Source organism: Schistocerca nitens, chromosome 5, assembly GCF_023898315.1.
Source record: "Schistocerca nitens isolate TAMUIC-IGC-003100 chromosome 5, iqSchNite1.1, whole genome shotgun sequence".
In the NCBI taxonomy this organism is placed as follows: domain Eukaryota; kingdom Metazoa; phylum Arthropoda; class Insecta; order Orthoptera; family Acrididae; genus Schistocerca; species Schistocerca nitens.
The window spans coordinates 413,064,901-413,086,534 of record NC_064618.1 but is presented as its reverse complement, the minus strand read 5'-3'; the positions used below and the strand labels follow the sequence as shown (position 1 = coordinate 413,086,534).

The window sequence follows — 21,634 nt, the reverse complement described above, 5'->3', positions numbered from 1 at the left end:
CCCCTGATGGTCCCAGCAGACGGCTCTGCTGTGCTGCCACCGACCTTGTGGCAGTCAGCTTGTTAATGATAACTCAAGAAAGTATTTCCTGGTTTGTTTCATAGGTTCAGTATGCTTGACTATAAGCCATTATTCTGCCCTAGCCCTAATATTATGGAAACGTGCGAACACTCTGTGTGGCTGCGGTATCTGTTAAAAGTTTTTAAGATTAGCTGCTCATTTCCCAGTATTGTGTAGTAGCAATAGTAGTAGTAGTTACGGCAATGGCAATTCCAACATGAACAGCTGCTCATTTCCCAATATTGTGTAGTAGCAGTAGTAGTGGAAGTAGTAGTACTAGTAATGACAGTGGCATTTCCGACATGAACAGCATTACTTTTCATGTAAGTTATAGTACAACATCAAATATCAAGGCATTGCTGTCATCCCTCGCACTTGATTCCATTGTTATTGCAAGATTCCAGCAACTGTTAACTTACGATAACCATCAGCATCTGAAAGTTCAGTAGTTGCGAGGACAAAATAAGCTAAAACAAAGTTAAATTAATAAATACATATTTAATATCACTGACACACAAAATTCAGATCTACATTTTGTTGAAATATATTAAAAGTGTACAAAACACAGAAGAAATTACATATTAATTTGCTGTTCAATTGTGTGAACACCTATTACCAGGCAAGATTATGGTTTAATTTCTGAAAATCTTTCCAGGCATGCATCATTTGCCCTTTTCAGAAAAATTAGTCCTTGCCAGTTCTATATTATAAAGAGAATTAAACATAGTCTGTTTAGTAATATCATATTCATATATTACTATCAGCCTATGCATACAAACATGCGGAAATTGTGACACACTATTTCAATATTTCGTTAGAAAACAGTCAATAATTATTCTAAGCAGTTTATGGTTCAAAAACTAAGAATTAATAATAATTTTGATCATGTTTCTGTCAGTCTAAATGAAATAATGAGTAGTATATATTGTCTTAAGCAATCTTACAGTGTGAAATCCAGAAATACAAAAGTTGCCTATCAACTTATATTTGTACATTCACTTAGCTTCATGCAGAATTTGCCATAATGCAAAATCTGAGAGCTTTTGGCTACGCTCTGAAATAAAGCAAAACAATAGCAAGTAATCTTAAGAAATATAGCTGTTCTTGACACACCTTATAACCTCACATTGGCCTCCATTCCGAAACTAATAATACCTCAAAATGTGAGAGTTTGGCTTAATAAATGTAATGAAACAGCTGTTATTTATTAGTGTTGGAACAAATTCACATCCAACAAAGGTGCTGCTTGCTAATTAGAACTCTCATGATACATATAAATGAATAGCATGTATGTAAATGCATGCCTTCTTGGTGACTTTTACTGATTAAATCTTCCTTTGTAACTAAACCTTGGATTTAATTAAGTCACCAAGAAGGCCTTCATTTTCATATAGGCTATGCCTTTATATGTATTATGAATGTGCTACTTAACTAGTAGCATCTTTCATAGTATGTGGATTTGTTCTGTCACTAATGAATAATAACTATTGCGTCAAATTGTTTAGCAATACTTGTGCAAGTATACCTATTCTTGTTATTTAGAAACTCTTAATGGGTGCCACACAATAATAATAATAAATAATTTTCAGGTTATCAAAACAAGTAGCAACATTACCTTCAAGCAATATTTTGGAAAGTTTCCTGCCCATCATCTTATGAAGATCATAAGCAGGAAACTCATTGAAATGTTGCTCCAAGATGATGCTATCATTTGGCTTATAACTAGAGATCACATCATTATAAAAAAAAAAATTTGCTGTGCCTTTCCATAAAGAAATCTCTAAACAGACATACAAGCTTTTAAGTACATGGAAACGCCACACATGTCTAACACAGATATATGTTATCTCTCAATAGAAACATTTATTTACATTATTACCAATGTGGCATTGACTAAGTAATACTTGAGCACTTTCTGAGAGATAACTACAGTCTTTTAATACTCTCCTCATCTTATTGTTCCTATACTTAAATGTAAACAAAGAAATTACAAACCAACATTTCTTTTTACACATAACAGTTTGAACTAGTTGTTACAAACAAAGTAGTCCATTCATCATGAAAGTAGAATGATTCAGATTATGTACTGACACTCTAACTTGCAACTGTGTTTCATAAACATGAGTACTGTGAAAAGTTTCACCATACTTGACAAACATTTCACACAGCCAGCATTGTGACCTCTAGAAGCTCATGTCTGACAAAGTCATCTGAAAAGCTTGAGACTTTTCATTTGACTACCAATAAGCTGCACACATATTGTGTTTGCACCTGCATAACTGTTTTGTTTCAAGTCTGAATTTGTTTTCCTTTTCTATCCCAAATGTCGAGTCTCTTACACAAGTCTCTTGTCCAGTCTTGACAATTCCTTTTGAAAACATTGTATTTTCGTCCATTACACTTATTATTTTTACACATTTCTTTCAGTTCTTCAACTGTTATATTCACTGTACCGAGAGAATAAAATGTCTCTGCATATTTTCCAATTCGGTGTTCTTGTTTGCTTACTTTTTTGCAGTAATATGCAATCTCTTCCCCTCCTGAAAAAAAAAATATTGCATATTAAAGACTATGAATCATACAATAATCCAGATATTTATGTTATTGATACACAAACTAGCATGAGGTTAATTGGTTTCATTTCACACAATGTACTCATAATTTGGTACGTAGTTTATAACATCAGTAAGATAACAGTCACACATTATGATATTCAGAAATTTAAGAATTACTTTCAGTCCAAGACTGAGCTTTTCAATCCTACAATTTGATGACAGCTTAAAAGAAGGATGTTTGTAATAACCTATTAAATAATTTTTATTGCTTATGAAAGTTAATATAATAGATGTTATTGTCACATGTGTCAATCTGCCTAATAGCATTCTTTTTGTTCATTCATTTATCATGTTCCACAGATCTCATCATGAAGGAAAGTGTCCACAGCTGTGAAACAAGTTAAAATATACATTTACAAAGTGAAGCAACTGTTAGAAACTGCATTTGGAGTTAATTAGTTTTACATTGCTGTGAACTTTCTCAAGGTAAGTTCAACAAAGCAAAATAATTAGGAATACTACTAGTTTATTAAAGATATCTGTTTATCTCCTATTCCTGGATTAATATCTAAGTGGTTACATTAGTATTCATCATCAAATAACGATTAACTGTATGTCATATGAATAGTGTCCTGATGACAACAAATGTAACTACTTGTCCTGCAACTAATAGGAATTTTCAATCCCCACTGCATTGCCTCAATTTTTGTTGGCTTTTTATTGTTTCTATCAATTAATGATTATTTGAAATCTCATCTTGTCTGTTTACCTCAGAAGATTAATAACAATACTGGAAATCGCTGGATAGAACAGTATGTAAAATAATGGAAGGCAATCACTTGCCTATAGTGGACTGTTAGTATGTTGCACCGAAACATGTGCCAGAAAACAGTATTCACACTTGCCTTTCAAGTTCTTGCCCTTTTTTTTCTTTTTTTTTAGTACAAGTACACACATACATTCTCACAACAACACAAACATCCACGCACACACTTCGAAGGCGAGACTGGGGTTGAGTGTTTGAGTGCCTGTGTCTTTGTGTGTGTTTATTTTTATTAGAAAGAGAGCAAGAGATCAAAAGCTATTGTGAATATTGTTTTCTGTCACATGTTTCTATGCTCTACATATCAGTCCACTACAGGTGAGTTGGTGCCTCTCCCTTATTTTCCGTATTATGTCATAAGACTAAATTGATTTAATTAAAACCTATTGATGCAACACTGGAAAAGCCTTTGTGGAATCCAGAGTAAAGATAACCATTCACAAGTGTCATATTTGGGTTCTTAATTTCAGCTGAATCAAGTCATGATGTGGATATAGTATAGCTATACACACTTTATCTTCACTTAATATAGTAGTATTTCCTTGAATTATAATTTTGTCTTAGTACTCTTAGTGCACCCTATGATGATCATCCTCAGTTTTCATCACGTCTTTCTTTGTAGTGTAGGTAGATATTTGGTGAATGTGGTCATAGTGTCATGAGAAATGTGGTTGATACTTTTTCTCTGTCTTATTTTTTTAAAATATATTCTTTCCTGTCATTACATTAAACACTATTGATGTATTTGATAAAATTGGGTAAACACATTTCTAGTAAATTAAAACTGTCTACTGAACTGTGGCTTAAGTCTGTTTCTTAGCCACAAAATGCCCAGTTTTGATACAGCTGCAGAGATGTGGAAAAAGTTCAGTGCAGCGCGCACCCTGTTGCAGAATGAAAAATTTTGTTCTAGGATCATTCATTTATACGTGGCTATACCTTCTGCCACAACATGGTTATCTCCAGCTTACTGCACCATCAAAGTATGCAGAACAGCATTTCTGGAATTTGGAATGGCATGAGAAAGACAGCACCAAATTGAGATATTTTAGTAGAACCATGAGTTGTGCTCAGGTGTTCAAATGTTAGAGAGGTGCCAGATGAAGACAAAGATCCATGTTGTAGCATTTCTTCCCTTCCAAACTGTCTGTCAATAAATGAAATTTTCTTCTTTTCCTGGTTATCTCCAGGTAATTCTGCACATGCCTGTATGGTTATTCTATATCAACTTGCTTCCCAGTAAACCCTAAATAATTTTATACATAGTGTCTCATTTGCTATATGACCAGTAATGTCTGTTTCTGGTGCAAGTAGATAATTTTTATTTCTTAGAACAACATAAAGACAAGGCAGATCTACTTACATTTCCTCATTTAGTTGTGTTTACATATGGAGAACACCATTTGAAGTACAGTTTTCTTAAAACTATGAAATACACTGAAGTGACAGAAGTCATGGGAGACCTAATATCATGTCAGACATTCTTTTGCCTGGTGTAGTGCAGCAACTCGACATGGCATGGACTCAGCAAGTTGTTGGGAGTCCTCTACAGGAATATTGAACCATTCTGCCTCTATAGCCGTCAATAATCATGAAAGTATCGCTGGTTTAGTATTTTGTGCATGAACTAACCTCACAACTGATGATGATGAGGTCTCATACTCTGAGGAGTGCAGGGGATGATGTGGGAGACCAGCACCGCCGACTAGGCAAGGTCCTAGCGGAGGTGGTTTACCATTGTCTTCCTCCGACCATAATGGGGATGAGTGATGATGATGATGATGATGATGATGATGATGATGACGACACAACAACACCCAGTTATCTCGAGGCAGGGAAAATCCTGGACCCCACCGGGAATTGAACCTGGGGTCCCGTGTGCAGGAAGCGAGAATGATACCACAAGACCTCGAGCTGTGACTGTGTCCCATAAACTTCTTGGGATTCATGTTGGGCAATCTGAGTGACCAACTCATTCACTAGAATTGCCCAGAATATTCTAAAAACCAATTCAAAACAATTGTGGCCTACTGATAGGGCACACTGTTATACATAAAAATTGTTTGAATGGTAATGATCAACTTTTGAAAATATAAATAATTGGATAGATAAAAAAATCTACTTACCAAGCAGTGGTAGGAGAACACACATATAAAAAAGGTGTTACAATTTGATAGCTTTTGGAGCCAGTGGCTCCTTCTGGGGGAAAAGTTGAAGGAGAAGAAATTGGGGTGAGGGAAAAGGATTGGTGAGGTTTAGAAAAAAGGGTAGAGTTCAGAAAAGTCTTCCAGAACTCTGGGCCAGGGACACTTGCCAGACCAGTGAGAAGCAAAAACCTTCCCATCTCATCCTGTTCGGCAAATTGTAATAGCTTTTTTTTATATATGTGTTTTCATGTTGCTGCTTGGTGAGTAAATTTTTTTTGTATATCCAATTACTTATAAAAAATTTTTGGCAACATGAGGTCCATGAATGGCTCCAAATGGTCTCCAAGTAGCCGGACATAACTGTTTCCAGTCAGTGATCGGTTCAGTTGGACCAGAGAACACAATTCATTCCCTGTAAACACAGCTCAAACCATTATGGCGTCACCGCCAGTTTGAACAGTGCCTGATCGACAACTTGGGTTCATGGTTTCATGGGATCAGTGCCACACACAAACCCTACCATTGGCTCTTTACAGCCAAAATTGGGACTCATCTAACCAGGCTTTTCCAGTCACCTGGGGTCCAACCAGTATGGTCACAAGTCCAGGGGAGGTGCTGCAAGTGATGTCGTGCTGTTAGCAAAGGCACTCGTGTTGGCCATCTGCTGCCATAGATCATTAATGCCACATACTGTTGTAATAGATACACTGCATCATATATTGCACATTGATTTCCAGTTATTTCATGGAGTATTGCCTGTCTCAAATGGTTCAAATGGCTCTGAGCACTATGGGACTTAACATCTGAGGTCATCAGTGTCGGAGACTTAGAACTACTTAAACCTAACTAACCTAAGGACATCACACACATCCACACCCGAGGCAGGATTCGGACCTGCGACTGTAGCAGCAGCACGGTTCCAGTCTGAAGCGGCTAGAACCACTCGGCCACAATGGCCGGCCATTGCCTGTCTGTTAGCACAGGTAGCTCCACGGTAATGCAGTTGCTCTTGGTCGTTAAGTGAAGGCCATCAGCCAGTGCGTTGTCCAAGGTGATATAACGCCTGAAATTTATATTCTCAGGACGCTCTTGACACTGTGGATATCGGAATATTGATTTCCCTAACGATTTCGGAAATGAAATGCCCCATGTGTTTACCTCCATCTGCCATTCCACATTCAAAGTCTGTTAATTCCTGGCATGTGGCCAAAATCAGGTCAGAAACCTTTTCATATGAATAACCTGAATATAAAAAACTGTTCCGCCAGTGCACTGTCCTTTTATACCTTGTGTACACGATACTGTACTGCCGCCATTTGTGTATGTGCATATTGCTATCCCATGAGTCTTGTCACCTCTGTGGATGACTGCAGTCGTATAATGGTCTGGGTGACCATCTTATCAGTTTTCTGTGGCTTCTTTGGTTACACTGGATGTAGGGTGTCTGGCAAGGTCTATGGACACCACATTCATAGATGGCAGAACAGGACCATTACTGTTTTATGCATAGTGATACACGATAAGAATTACAGGTTCAAAATTTTGATCATTGTCCAGTCGCATTGAACCAGAAGCCAGCATTAGAATTTAAGAATTGCCATTATGTCACCACAGTGCAGGGGAGATTTCGTAAGTGATACATTCAAGCACCTCCAAATGCCCATTGGGGTACGGAGGTTTGCACATTTTTAAGTCAACGTCTTCTGTATTGTGGATCAATCATAGTGGTCATGCTGATGCTTTGTTCTGCTCATAGCCACCTAGATTTCTATATATGCCACCCACGGACTTTGTGAAAGATCTTTCATGTATGCCCCGTTTATCGAAAACAATTCCTCAATTCGAAATGAACATTTCTGATGCGCTCGCATCGGGGCTCCCAAATGTGCTTCAGAACGTATGGTGTGAAATCGATTGTAGCTAAGATGTTGTGCGTGTGACCAACGGAAGTCATATAGAACGTCTATGTAGTGTGCAGACATATTGTTAATATTTTTACGTTCTCAGTAATTCTTAACGATGTACTGCTATTCATTAAATAGTTATAAGCGTTTGTAGCAGCTGCATTTATTTTAAATTGCCTTGTGTTGCTCTCGCACGGTTGAAAACGTCCAAGTTTGGTTCAAATGGCTCTGAGCACTATGGGACTCAACTGCTGTGGTCATAAGTCCCCTAGAACTTAGAACTACTTAAACCTAACTAACCTAAGGACATCACACACATCCACACCCGAGGCAGGATTCGGACCTGCGACTGTAGCAGCAGCACGGTTCCAGTCTGAAGCGGCTAGAACCACTCGGCCACAATGGCCGGCCATTGCCTGTCTGTTAGCACAGGTAGCTCCACGGTAATGCAGTTGCTCTTGGTCGTTAAGTGAAGGCCATCAGCCAGTGCGTTGTCCAAGGTGATATAACGCCTGAAATTTATATTCTCAGGACGCTCTTGACACTGTGGATATCGGAATATTGATTTCCCTAACGATTTCGGAAATGAAATGTCCCATGTGTTTACCTCCATCTGCCATTCCACATTCAAAGTCTGTTAATTCCTGGCATGTGGCCAAAATCAGGTCAGAAACCTTTTCATATGAATAACCTGAATATAAAAAACTGTTCCGCCAGTGCACTGTCCTTTTATACCTTGTGTACACGATACTGTACTGCCGCCATTTGTGTATGTGCATATTGCTATCCCATGAGTCTTGTCACCTCTGTGGATGACTGCAGTCGTATAATGGTCTGGGTGACCATCTTATCAGTTTTCTGTGGCTTCTTTGGTTACACTGGATGTAGGGTGTCTGGCAAGGTCTATGGACACCACATTCATAGATGGCAGAACAGGACCATTACTGTTTTATGCATAGTGATACACGATAAGAATTACAGGTTCAAAATTTTGATCATTGTCCAGTCGCATTGAACCAGAAGCCAGCATTAGAATTTAAGAATTGCCATTATGTCACCACAGTGCAGGGGAGATTTCGTAAGTGATACATTCAAGCACCTCCAAATGCCCATTGGGGTACGGAGGTTTGCACATTTTTAAGTCAACGTCTTCTGTATTGTGGATCAATCATAGTGGTCATGCTGATGCTTTGTTCTGCTCATAGCCACCTAGATTTCTATATATGCCACCCACGGACTTTGTGAAAGATCTTTCATGTATGCCCCGTTTATCGAAAACAATTCCTCAATTCGAAATGAACATTTCTGATGCGCTCGCATCGGGGCTCCCAAATGTGCTTCAGAACGTATGGTGTGAAATCGATTGTAGCTAAGATGTTGTGCGTGTGACCAACGGAAGTCATATAGAACGTCTATGTAGTGTGCAGACATATTGTTAATATTTTTACGTTCTCAGTAATTCTTAACGATGTACTGCTATTCATTAAATAGTTATAAGCGTTTGTAGCAGCTGCATTTATTTTAAATTGCCTTGTGTTGCTCTCGCACGGTTGAAAACGTCCAAGTTTGGTTCAAATGGCTCTGAGCACTATGGGACTCAACTGCTGTGGTCATAAGTCCCCTAGAACTTAGAACTACTTAAACCTAACTAACCTAAGGACATCACACACATCCACACCCGAGGCAGGATTCGGACCTGCGACTGTAGCAGCAGCACGGTTCCAGTCTGAAGCGGCTAGAACCACTCGGCCACAATGGCCGGCCATTGCCTGTCTGTTAGCACAGGTAGCTCCACGGTAATGCAGTTGCTCTTGGTCGTTAAGTGAAGGCCATCAGCCAGTGCGTTGTCCAAGGTGATATAACGCCTGAAATTTATATTCTCAGGACGCTCTTGACACTGTGGATATCGGAATATTGATTTCCCTAACGATTTCGGAAATGAAATGCCCCATGTGTTTACCTCCATCTGCCATTCCACATTCAAAGTCTGTTAATTCCTGGCATGTGGCCAAAATCAGGTCAGAAACCTTTTCATATGAATAACCTGAATATAAAAAACTGTTCCGCCAGTGCACTGTCCTTTTATACCTTGTGTACACGATACTGTACTGCCGCCATTTGTGTATGTGCATATTGCTATCCCATGAGTCTTGTCACCTCTGTGGATGACTGCAGTCGTATAATGGTCTGGGTGACCATCTTATCAGTTTTCTGTGGCTTCTTTGGTTACACTGGATGTAGGGTGTCTGGCAAGGTCTATGGACACCACATTCATAGATGGCAGAACAGGACCATTACTGTTTTATGCATAGTGATACACGATAAGAATTACAGGTTCAAAATTTTGATCATTGTCCAGTCGCATTGAACCAGAAGCCAGCATTAGAATTTAAGAATTGCCATTATGTCACCACAGTGCAGGGGAGATTTCGTAAGTGATACATTCAAGCACCTCCAAATGCCCATTGGGGTACGGAGGTTTGCACATTTTTAAGTCAACGTCTTCTGTATTGTGGATCAATCATAGTGGTCATGCTGATGCTTTGTTCTGCTCATAGCCACCTAGATTTCTATATATGCCACCCACGGACTTTGTGAAAGATCTTTCATGTATGCCCCGTTTATCGAAAACAATTCCTCAATTCGAAATGAACATTTCTGATGCGCTCGCATCGGGGCTCCCAAATGTGCTTCAGAACGTATGGTGTGAAATCGATTGTAGCTAAGATGTTGTGCGTGTGACCAACGGAAGTCATATAGAACGTCTATGTAGTGTGCAGACATATTGTTAATATTTTTACGTTCTCAGTAATTCTTAACGATGTACTGCTATTCATTAAATAGTTATAAGCGTTTGTAGCAGCTGCATTTATTTTAAATTGCCTTGTGTTGCTCTCGCACGGTTGAAAACGTCCAAGTTTGGTTTGTTAACTATTGTAGATGAGAAAAATGAGCGATTGACTGACAACTCAATACGAGACCATAGTAAGGCTTACCCGTGGAGAATTTCTGGCTGCCGCCCAGGCTACTGCGCCGTAGCGTGCACAGCCAGACCTCGTCCTCGGGGTCGCCGTCGAAGTGCAGCAGCAGGCTCCAGTGCTTGAGACGCGAGTACGACGGCCACATGTTGTCCGACAGACCGACCAAGTGCGCCATGAATTTCCCCATGGAGCGCGGCGCGTGCGAGTACAGCGTCACCGTCGCAGTCGCCATCCCTGCCAACCACAACAACTGAGCTAAGCTCTCATTTGCCGATGTGACCAGCTTTTGTTGCAGCCGAAGAAAGCTGTTATTTGTCAGACTTTGCGTGATTGCTTTCCAGAGGACGGGGAGGGGATGAGGGGGAAGCTAAGTAAGCGTCGCCCAGCGTATTGACTATTAAATTGTACGGCAGATGTAATCCCTGCCTAATTCAAGATGTACTACTACAACTGATACGAAACTAATACTACGGCTTTGTGTTTCGCTCCGAGCTTCAGTACCTAAGTAGAAGAGATTCGCGGAAGTAACGAACGCTTAAAAATCACATAGGCTTGTTCGCTTTCAATAATGGTGTACTTACTGCCACGAATTACGTATCAGTTCTCGTTGTAAACTGTTCTCCTGGCCTCTCGCTTCACTCTATATTCTAGTCAAACTGCTGCGAGAAGTCCTTGGTAGTTCCCCTAAAAGGCCCGGAATTGCTTCATCTCACGTTTGAAATGAGCAAGCCCGCCGCGCAGCGAGGCATTCACTGACCTATTATGCATGCTATACATAGTATTGATAGTATAAATTCTATAACGTTGGCCGTGCACTAGCGACCTCGTCTGGATAAACTTCTATAAATACGTAATTAGGAAGCACAATAATTAGGAAAATTTCGACGATCAGTTTGCAACCTGGGCGGTAGTTATCGCCGAAGTAAACAAATCCGTGTGAATTAAAAACCATGGAATATCAGAAAGCCAACCACTTTCCATGAGCTGCTCTTTTTTGAGAAACTTTAACGCCCAGAATAACTTACATCGACACATTCCGACAGGTAAAACTACCAAAGCATTTATGGCTACAGCCATTATCGTTGACAGTGAGAAGCCGGCGATTCTGGATCACCGATTCAGATGAATTTTCGCACAGATGTTCTTCTTTGAAAATAAACTGACGCCTGTTTCGGCATAGCTCAAAACTCCGTAATTTCTGAGAAACCGAAATAGACATTTTCTGTGTCAGTCAACTCATGGCTTGAGAACCGCAAATTTCTCTGGTAGGCGAGTTGTGAAGGCGTAATACGCCGAATTTGCGGAGTAGAGTTTAAGTTTACACACCGATTTTGATGAGACCCTTTTCCTGTGTAAATTTATTACCACAAAGTAACCAGAATTTCAATAACTCGAATAGCTTCATTCATCTTATATGGAAGATACCATTTTTTTTTACGAACATCTCATTTTTTTATTAACTGTTATTATTTATTTAATTTCGTCGTTATACATAATTTAAATCTGCGTAGCATAATAAAACTGAACTGAATTGTTCTACAACGATAACGTAAGTATGTGTGGTGTGTACTGAACTCCTCTGGCATTCGGATAGAATTGATGAAAACAAATGATCACAAAGTTGTAGATAATGAGATCCCACATTGGAGTCCTTCACCAGTACCATACGTTAGAAACAGTCTTGATTGTTGTTGTTGTTGTTGTTGTTGTTGTTGTTGTTTTCAGTCCAGAGACTGGTTTGATGCAGCTCTTCATGCTATTCTATCCTGTGCAAGCTTCATCATCTCCCAGTACCTACTGCAAACTACATCCTTCTGAATCTGCTTAGTGTATTCATCTCTTGTTCTCCCTCTACGATTTTTACCCTCCACGCTCCCCTCCAATACTAAATTGGTGATCCCTTCATGCCTCAGAACACGTCCTACCAACCGATCCCTTCTTCTAGTCAAGTTGTGCCACAAATATCTCTTCTCCCCAATTCTATTCAGTACCGCCTCATTAGTTATGTGTTCTAACCACCTAATCTTCAGCATTCTTCTGTAGCACCAAATTTCCAAAGCTTCTATTCTCTTCTTGTCCGCCGGCCGGTGTGGCCGTGCGGTTCTAGGCGCTTCAGTCTGGAACCGCGTGACCGATACGGTCGCAGGTTCGAATCCAGCCTCGGGCATGTATGTGTGTGATGTCCTTAGGTTAGTTAGGTTTAAGTAGTTCTAAGTTCTAGGGGACTGACGACCACAGATGTTAAGTCCCATAGTGCTCAGAACCATTTGAATCTTCTTGTCTAAACTATTTATCGTCCATGTTTCACTTCCATACATGGATACACTCCATACAAATACTTTCAGAAACGGCTTCCTGACACTTAAATCTATACTCGATGTTAACAAATTTCCCTTCTTCAGAAACGCTTTCCTTACCATTGCCAGTCTGCATTTTATATCGTGTTTACTTTGACCATGAGCAGTTATTTTGCTCCCCAAATAGCAAAACTCCTTTACTACTTTAAGTGTCTCATTTCCTAATCTAATTCCCTTAGCGTCAACCGACTTAATTCGACCACGTTCCATTATCCTCGTTTTGTTTTTGTTGATGTTCATCTTCTATCCGCCTTTCAAGACACTGTCCATTGCGTTCAACTGCTCTTCCAAGTCCTTTGCTGTCTCTGGCAGAGTTAACGTTAATGAAAACTTACCGTTTAGTCACAGGCGGCCTCAACTAATACTGAGTGTAGGTACAACCATCAATTCTCTGGTACGTAATAAGATTTTTGTGATACCTATATAATTTATTTCTTGTGACAAAATACGTCTCGAAACTGATCAACTGATTTTTGTCAAAAATGACAACTTTATAGTCTTGCCCCTTACATGGGAAAATTTGTGTTAGTTCCTTTGACAACAGAAACTATGCATACATCTTGTGTAGCATACATCTATGTTCAACAAAATGCTCTGTTGCTCCAAAATTCCAAAAAGCTGATGTAATAGAAGAAAAATTTTCTAATACTGAAGTTCTGATCGTTTTACGAAAAGATTACGTATGTTTCGTCAAAATCAAGCAAATTTGAATTCTAGTTCGTAACGTAAGTCGACGCCTTCCCCACTAGCCTACCATAACAGCTCACTACATGGCAACAGCCAAGAGAAGTTGAGCGATACAGAAAACTTACATGTCAGGCGCTTAAAAAACTATAGTATACTGTGGTAAATGCCAAAATCATTGTCAGTTTATAGTCAGCAAACATCTGTGTGAAAATTCATCTACGAGGGTGGTTTGGTAGCTCTGGTAAATTTCCATGCAAGAAGAGAACGTTTTTGTTGGGCCTTCGTGATTGGTGAGCTTGATTATTGTAAGGATCGTATAAAGAACTTCAACAATTTCATTCATTGTTCACTATCGCCCTGCGATTAAAAATAAAGAAAATCGAGTTTCATGCTGTTAAACATTTTCGTGTGAAGGGTTGGACTGCCGCACATATCAAAACAGAATTGGACGAAGTTCACGCAAATTCTGTATCGTCACTAAGACCATTTACTTTTGGATTAATGAATTTAAACGTAACCGGACAAGCACCAAAGACAAAGCGCGCTCCTGCTGTCTACTTGTAGTCACCGCAAAGGAAACCATTGACAAAATCCATGACAGTAATGCAAGACCGCTTGGTGTTGCTGAGACTGAAGGCATCTCAACTGCGAGTGCATAATATCCTGCACGGAGAATTGTCTGTGAAGAAGTTGTGTGCGAGATGAGTGCCGCGATTGCTCACAGTCGAGCAAATGCGCATCGAGTACATGGAGTACATTTCAGCACAATGTCGCAATGTTTAATCGCAGTCCGCAAGACTTCTTGCGCCAATTTGTGACTGTTGATGAAACTTGGATTCATTATTGCGCACCAGAGTCAAAACGTCTGTCACAAGAATTGACAGAGGCTCATGAAAGTACACTGTAGAAGGCAACGACCATTTTGTCAGCTGGTAAGGTACGGCCATTGTTTTTTGGGATTCCCAAGGAAAAATGATAGATTACTTGGGGCCCTATTATGCTTCATTGTTGAATCTTTTGAAACTTGCGTTGGCTGAAAAAAAAAAAAAAAAAGTTTTCACTCACAAAGTGCTCTATCACCATAATAAAGTACAATCCCACACATCAGCTACAACAATGGCCAAAGTGCACGAAATGGGCTTTGAGCTGGTTCCAGACCCACCCTGTTCATCAGGCTTAGCCCCAAGTGACTTCTGGAACCGCGAGACCGCTACGGTCGCAGGTTCGAATCCTGCCGCGGGCATGGATGTGTGTGATGTCCTTGGGTTAGTTAGGTTTAAATAGTTCTAAGTTCTAGGGGACTGATGACCTCAGAAGTTAAGTCCCATAGTGCTAAGAGCCATTTTTGAAGCCAAGTGACTTCTTCTTGTTCCCTAACTTGAAACTATGGCATGCTGGGAAGGAGTGACAGTTGCAGTCAACGAGTATGTTGCAGAGTTTGACAGACTCTATTTTTCCGATGGGATAAAAAAGCTGGATTTCTGGACCAAGTGTATATCGCTCAAAGGAGACTATATATCGAGAAGTAAGGCGAGTTGTTTACGAAACAAACTTTGTTTTTACCAGACTTGTCAAACTACCCACGTAAATGGGTACTCTACAATTGTCGGCGTCCACTTAAGAGAGTACTGATTCAAATTTTCTTTACTAGTGTGGGCCGGTGAGCAGATCTCTTGCTCAGTAAAATCTATCTATTCGTACTAACATTCAATGAAACGTTTTGCTATCTTGGTGTCATGATTAAACGTAAATAAGAAATGTCAGTATATTGCAGCTTTCATTCTGTGGTTTGTGGCGTGTTGGGCCTAGTTACTCTAGAAATTTCCGATGCAGGGAGTGATGAAAACAAACAAGCAAACAGGGAAGATTCCATTTTAACGTTCCGTCAACGGCGACGTTATTGGGTGGACATCGGCCCTGCCTTTTTCAATAAAAATATTCACCTGAATTGGTTTATGGAATCCATGGAGTGCCTAAGTCAGGATGACGAGAATTTTGGTCGCTCTCCTCCTGAACGCAGTCCAATGCTTTTAACCACTGTGTCATCTCACACATTACCGTTCTAGTCACAATTTTATTTCGTAAATGGACATACAGTAACGTAAGAATATATAATTTATGTTTCCATATCCCAGTGACTGCAGCACTGCGCAATTACGTGATAACATTGTAACAGGGAGAAACAGAAGCGTTCTACTTTGACTTAAAGTAGCTGGCAATTATTTTGATAGCACATAATCGTCTTTGTGTAACAAGCAGTTAAAGGTCTCAATTTTTGAGCCGACATCGAGATTAACGGTGGAAATTCAGGGAAAAGTATTATCTGCCAGATATCGTTATCAGTTATTTGAAACAATTCGAAGCTCTTACAAGACATATACCAGATTATACAACAACGTAACGTGGACGTTCCTCGAGTCAGCGATTCTCGGTTGTCAACTGTAGTGGCGCCCTCTCTTTTCCATTCGCTCACAAAGGAATTACTTGCTTAAGTCATTGTTTCCCGTACATATATGATGTAATTGCTCATCGCTTTACACTGGATAGTCATGCTATTTATCTACGCGTCTGTCGTATCAGAAATTTGCATTTCCTGTCGGACTGGACTGGACCATGCCAAACACCTGTTTTCGGCGAAAACATTGTACTAAAACATCAGAATAATTTAGTTTGTCGCTCGCCTCGAATGCGATTGAAAGTAATGAAAACTAAAAGAAAGTGAAGCTACTTATTGCCAATAAGACCACCAACTAAAGGACTCGGACATTACCGTTCAACAACACACCTTTCAATACACAACAACTAATAAGTGTGGTAAGCATCGACACACACAATGTGACACGGAAAGGGTTTTTCACAACCTCACGATATTTGTATGTTTTTCACTGGACATTATCATCTTGTACGATAAAAATATTGCCAGCTGTAGAATTTTCCATTCAACTGATATTTTACGCACCGCTTTCGGAGCTTCGTGAAATTTGCAGAGAACCTGTAATTGTGTCGCATTCGGAAGGAGCGGAACTGAATCCCTCGTCCGACTATCCAGCCGCTTTATTTGCCCATCCGAACTTCCGTCTCTAACTGACTCGTCGTCGACAGTATAAAACTCTCGCTGTCCTGATATTTTGAGAAAGTTTCCAATGATGTCAATTATTATTATTATTTGAACAATAACATTCCTGCGCCAGATGCGATTTTTCGTGTGTAGCACAACGCATTTCCAGAACTTATTCTGATTTCCAAGTGCTGTGGCAGCTTACTTTTTCTTCAGTATGGCATCTGTACTTGTGTTGTTCTGCCTCTCTTTCCGCACGGACGTTTTTTGATACTCCGAACATATCGTGCCTCTTCCTCCATGCAGAAATTCACACACAAGTAATACATCATCCACAGTATTTCGCCACCAGAAGGAAGGATAAGTGGTAGGGTAGCATTCCTAATCCCTAGATTTTGCACCAAGGTTCTGGATTAGGTTACAATTATCTCCGAGGTGTTTCATGGAATGAGAGCACATGACACTGTTGATGGATTCGCTCATCGGATGAGGGAGGTTCGGTGACCCTATTGGTGCTGTTTGGGAGGAGCAAACTATGTGCTGGCACCGGGTATCTCCCTCTGTTCTCTTTCTCATCGTGAGCAACCCCAAAAACGTGACACCAAACTCTACACACGCTCATCATCACCTACATCGGCCACATAAACAAAACACATTTCTCGAAGAAAAAGCACAATTCCGCACGTGGAAGGAAAGCTTTTCGAAATAGGCTGCTGAGCAACCGCTTGTCTGTCACCCAGCCAACTAAGGTCATAAGATTTTACCTTTTGGTCTCTGAGTAGTCGGAATTTAATGCTGAGCAGAAGCAGTAGTTCAGTTATAGGGAAATATGAGGGGGGGGGGGGGGCGGAAATTGACCGTGATGTCATCCGAAAAAGATGGGACAAGGATCGATTTTCAGCAGGAGCGGAGGCTATCGCTGTTCAACCACTAAGACTTAGTTCTCTCATATTTGCTCTACGCTACTTCTGGCGACAGCTGTGATAGTTCCTCCAAAAAGATCATCGCGGATATCCTTTCCTATGTTCATCCAACAGAGCTGGTGCTTCATATCTAAAAATCACCATATCAGAAGCATCTTGACCTGCAATCTTACTTCCTGCTAGACAGAGAGTAACCGCATCAGTCTCACATTAGACGCGAAGCAGACTAATTACGTCACATTAAGCTGTAATGCGAGAAAAAGTCAATTTTGGCATAGGCATGGGCATCCCCTCATGACAGCTCTTCACATAGTTCATTTGACAAAAAGAGATGCTACACGATGAAGATACCAACTGTTGTAGCTTTCGATCCCTCAAGACTTTAATCCTATTGGAAACGTTAGCGATTCCCTTGTACGGCTTGCAACTTAAACTTCTGTTCCCGAGCCGAGAGTTCGCTGGGAAAGCGATTGATTAGTTACGGAAGGCCTTACGTTAAAACGGTAATGGAACTCCTTATAAAGTTGTTTAAGAAGTCGCAGTGTCGCTCAAGAACTTATCAGTAATCCCGTTGGATCTATGTTACACAATTGCGAAGGACCGCTGGTCATTTGCTGCTTCTACAGGGAGAATTAGGAAACAGTGTTTGTGGCTGTTTTATAGTCATTCCACTGGGCTAAAAAATATCTTCGATCACACAGATTTACCAGAGCAGTTTGAGCAGCATATTCGAATGTACTACATTGTATTAGAAAGTTATTTCTCCTGCTACAATACAATAGCTAATGAAAAGCTTATCTTTACACAGTCTTTCATATCTGATAAGCATCCTGAAACATAAAGCCCTGTACTGAAGTGGAACTGCAGTGATGCAATACGACAATGAAATCTAATTTTAGAGTAAATTAAATAACTATTTTTCTCATTTCGAGTTTTGCCGATAGGCAGTCTTTCGTATTTATTCACGTTTAAATCCGCTAATATTTAGAAGAAAGGAAAGACTATTATTTCCTTGTGGCGCTGAATATTCTTTACGTAATAAATGTTATTTCCTGCTCGCCGTGTCCTGCCTCTTGTGTGGAAGCAAACAGTCGTGGAGCCATACTTATTATGCGAAATAACAGAACATTGCGTACAGTTCTCCTTACATCGCTTTCCTTTCGTCTACTGCGTCAACATGACAAGCATCAGTCTTCATTTCCAGTTTGTGGAGTGGGCTATTGGCTTCCGTGGTCGAACGTAGCAGGCAGTAGTCGCCGTGTAGCATTCTATCCGATTTTCTCCTTAAAAAACAGTAAATTCAACAAAACAGAAACGAAAGGGTAATTAACCGTATTACATAAATATTTGTGAAATTTCCGGAGTAATGTAATAGTAATGAAAAAGCCATTAAATTTAGTTTTTCCGCTTGTAATAATAGATCAAATAAATAAATGGTGCTGTTGGGAAACAACTGTCTTAAAATACCCACTTTACGCTCAAGAACAATTGAATTAGAGATAACTACAGTTTTGGAGAGAGAGAGACAATTATTATTCTCGTGACTAATGGAGTAGTTTATTCTGTCACGTGACGGAATGTCGTCAGACCTTTTGCTGGACGTCATCACCACAGTAGAGTACAGGAAGGTAGTAGGAAAGGTGAATGGTCGTCTTCCGTTTATTGGGAGAATTTTAGGGAAGTGTAGCTCATCTATAAAGGAGACTGCACATAGAAAATTAATGCGACCCATTCTTTAGTACTACTCGAGTGTGGGATCCTCACCAGGTCGTATTAAAGAAAGACATCGAAACAATTCAGAGGCGTACTGCTAGATTTGTTACGGGTAGGTTCGGTAGTGTGGAAAAACTGGTAGAAGCCGACGTCGGAGATAAGTCTGGATTCCAGAGGCAATACTGACCCTACGATTATTCATAGCAAGGTAAAGGAAAGGCAAACCTACGTTTACAGCTTTTGTAGCTTTGTAGAAAGCTTTTCGCAACGTCGACTGGGATACACTCTTTGAAATTAAAAGGTAGCTGCGGTAAGTAAACTACTGGGAGGAGGTAGTGGTTGAGAAGGGTCTGAGACAGGGCAGTAGCCGGTCACCGATGTTACTCAGTCTGTACACCGGGCAAGAAGGAAATGAAACCAAAGAAAATTTGTAGAAACAATGAAAAGTTCAGGGAGGTGAAATAAAAACTTTGAGGTTTTCCGATAACATTGTAATACTGTCACGGACAACAAAGAAATTGGAAGAGCAGTTGAACAGAATGGAGAGTGTCTGGAAAGGAGGATATAACATGACCATCAGCAAAAGCAAAACAAGGTTAAGTAAATGTTGTCGATTAAATCAGGTGACGCTGAGGTAATTAAATTAGGAAACGAGACACTTCAAGTAGTAGAAGAGTTTTGTTAGCGCAGTAAAATAACATGATGCCCGAAGTAGAGAGGATATGTTCGACGGTATTCTACATCCCGTTTTGTTGTCCTTCATGGTAAGCCATCCTGGGCTTACACTTGACCAAGATTATGCCCGCCCACATTCGGTGAGAGTTTCTACTTCATGTCTTTTAACGCGCCAATTGGACAGAATTTGGCATGATGTGACTGTGGAAGACATCTAACGATACTGTCAATCCAATGCCAAGCCGAATAACTGCTTGCAAAAGGGCCAGAGGTGAAGCAACGCTTCATTGTCTTGCCTAATGTGTGAAGCACCTTCTCTTGAATAAATCATGTAATTTTTCTAAAATTTTGATCATTTGCTTGTCTGTACATGTACATAACATATGCCGATTTCCGACCCATTCGGATAATTCCTTCGTGGTGCGTCTTTTTTTTCCCCTTACAGTGTACGGTGTTGTCAAAACTGTCTAGTTTATATTATTCGCCGCTAGATGTCGGTTGTCTTCTGTTTGCTTGGTCACCGTTACTCGTTGCAAAATGGTTACTCAGCAGCAGGAATAATTTTGTGTCTTTGAGTTTGCGAAATGTAATTCCGTGATTATACTGCAAAGACGTTTCTGGTGTAGGTATCAAACTGATCCTTCGAATGGATTGAACAATCGCAGACGGTATCGACAGTTCGTAGACACAGGATTTTTATGTAAAGGAAAGAGTTCTGGCTGTCCCAGTATTTCCGACGAAAATGTCGCACGAATTCAAACAGTTTGTCAACGTAATCGTACAAAAGCAGTTCGTCGTGCCAGTCGGGTTGATACAGCTGCCTACAACAATTTGCCGTGTTTTGAGACATCGGTTGGTTATGAAGCAGTACAAGTTACAGATGTCACTAACTCCACGTCGTGGTGACAAACGCAAACGTGTGGCATTTTCTGACGAGTTTCAGAATGTTATTGGCAACGATTACACTTTCGCACAACGCATCGCGTTCAGTGATGAAGCGACTCTCCACCTTAGTGGGAAAGTAAACAAACACAATGTTCCGATTTGGGACCCACAGAACCCACGTGTACATACTGAAGATGTACGAAATTCACCCAAAGTCAATGTGTTTTATGCGACATCCCATTCATCTGTCTACGGCCCGTTTTTCTCTGATGGAAATACGGTTAACGGTCAGCAGTACCTTGCAATGTTACAAAACTGGTTGTTTCTGAGGCTGAAATAGAGCAACTTCATTTTTCAGCAAGACGGGGTATCCCCTCACTGGAGTCGCCAAGTGCATGAATATCTGAATAAACTCTATCGAACCGTCTGATCGGTCGTCAAACAGAAGGCAACTTAGCACTTCTCAGCTGGCCTCTACAGTCACGGGATTTGATGCCCTGTGACTTCTTCCTGTGGTGTTTCATTAAGGACAACGTTTGTGCGCCAACACTACCACAGAACCTAGAAGAGTTGAAGGACCGGATCCGTAATGCCGTAACAATAGTGACCATGAACATTCTTACCCAAGTATGTGAGGAATTCGAGTATCTATATGATATTGTTTGTGTCGCTGGTGGAGGACATATTGAACGTATGTAATCTAAATTCGAGTGATCTGTAAATATATTTCTTATGTATTTATTAAAAGTACTCCTCTGATTTACATCTAAAGATACCACTGCAGCGTCCATAATTCCTCCCAGAACTATAAATTGCGCCCTCATAACTGTACAACAATGCTGCACTCAACGTGATGAACAAAGAAA

The 21,634-nt window shown here is 40.3% G+C and overlaps 1 protein-coding gene and 1 long non-coding RNA gene across 2 annotated transcripts in view; one reads left to right on the top strand and one right to left on the bottom strand.

Moving 5' to 3' along the window:
* Positions 1-538: 538 nt before the first annotated feature.
* LOC126259750 (uncharacterized) overlaps positions 539-21,634 on the bottom strand; it is a 30,619-nt gene continuing 9,523 nt past the window's right edge. Inside the window, exons 2-3 of the mRNA XM_049956742.1 lie at positions 10,486-10,704; positions 539-2,600 (exon numbers count right to left, since the gene is read on the bottom strand). Coding sequence (XP_049812699.1) covers positions 2,350-2,600; positions 10,486-10,702 — 468 coding nt within the window. The 5' untranslated portion in view covers positions 10,703-10,704 and the 3' untranslated portion in view covers positions 539-2,349. The remainder of the gene's footprint in view (positions 2,601-10,485; positions 10,705-21,634) is intronic.
* The window catches only part of LOC126259751 (uncharacterized), a 225,486-nt gene continuing 206,829 nt past the window's right edge, over positions 2,978-21,634 (top strand). Inside the window, exon 1 of the long non-coding RNA XR_007546558.1 lies at positions 2,978-3,101. This is a non-coding gene — a long non-coding RNA (uncharacterized LOC126259751). The remainder of the gene's footprint in view (positions 3,102-21,634) is intronic.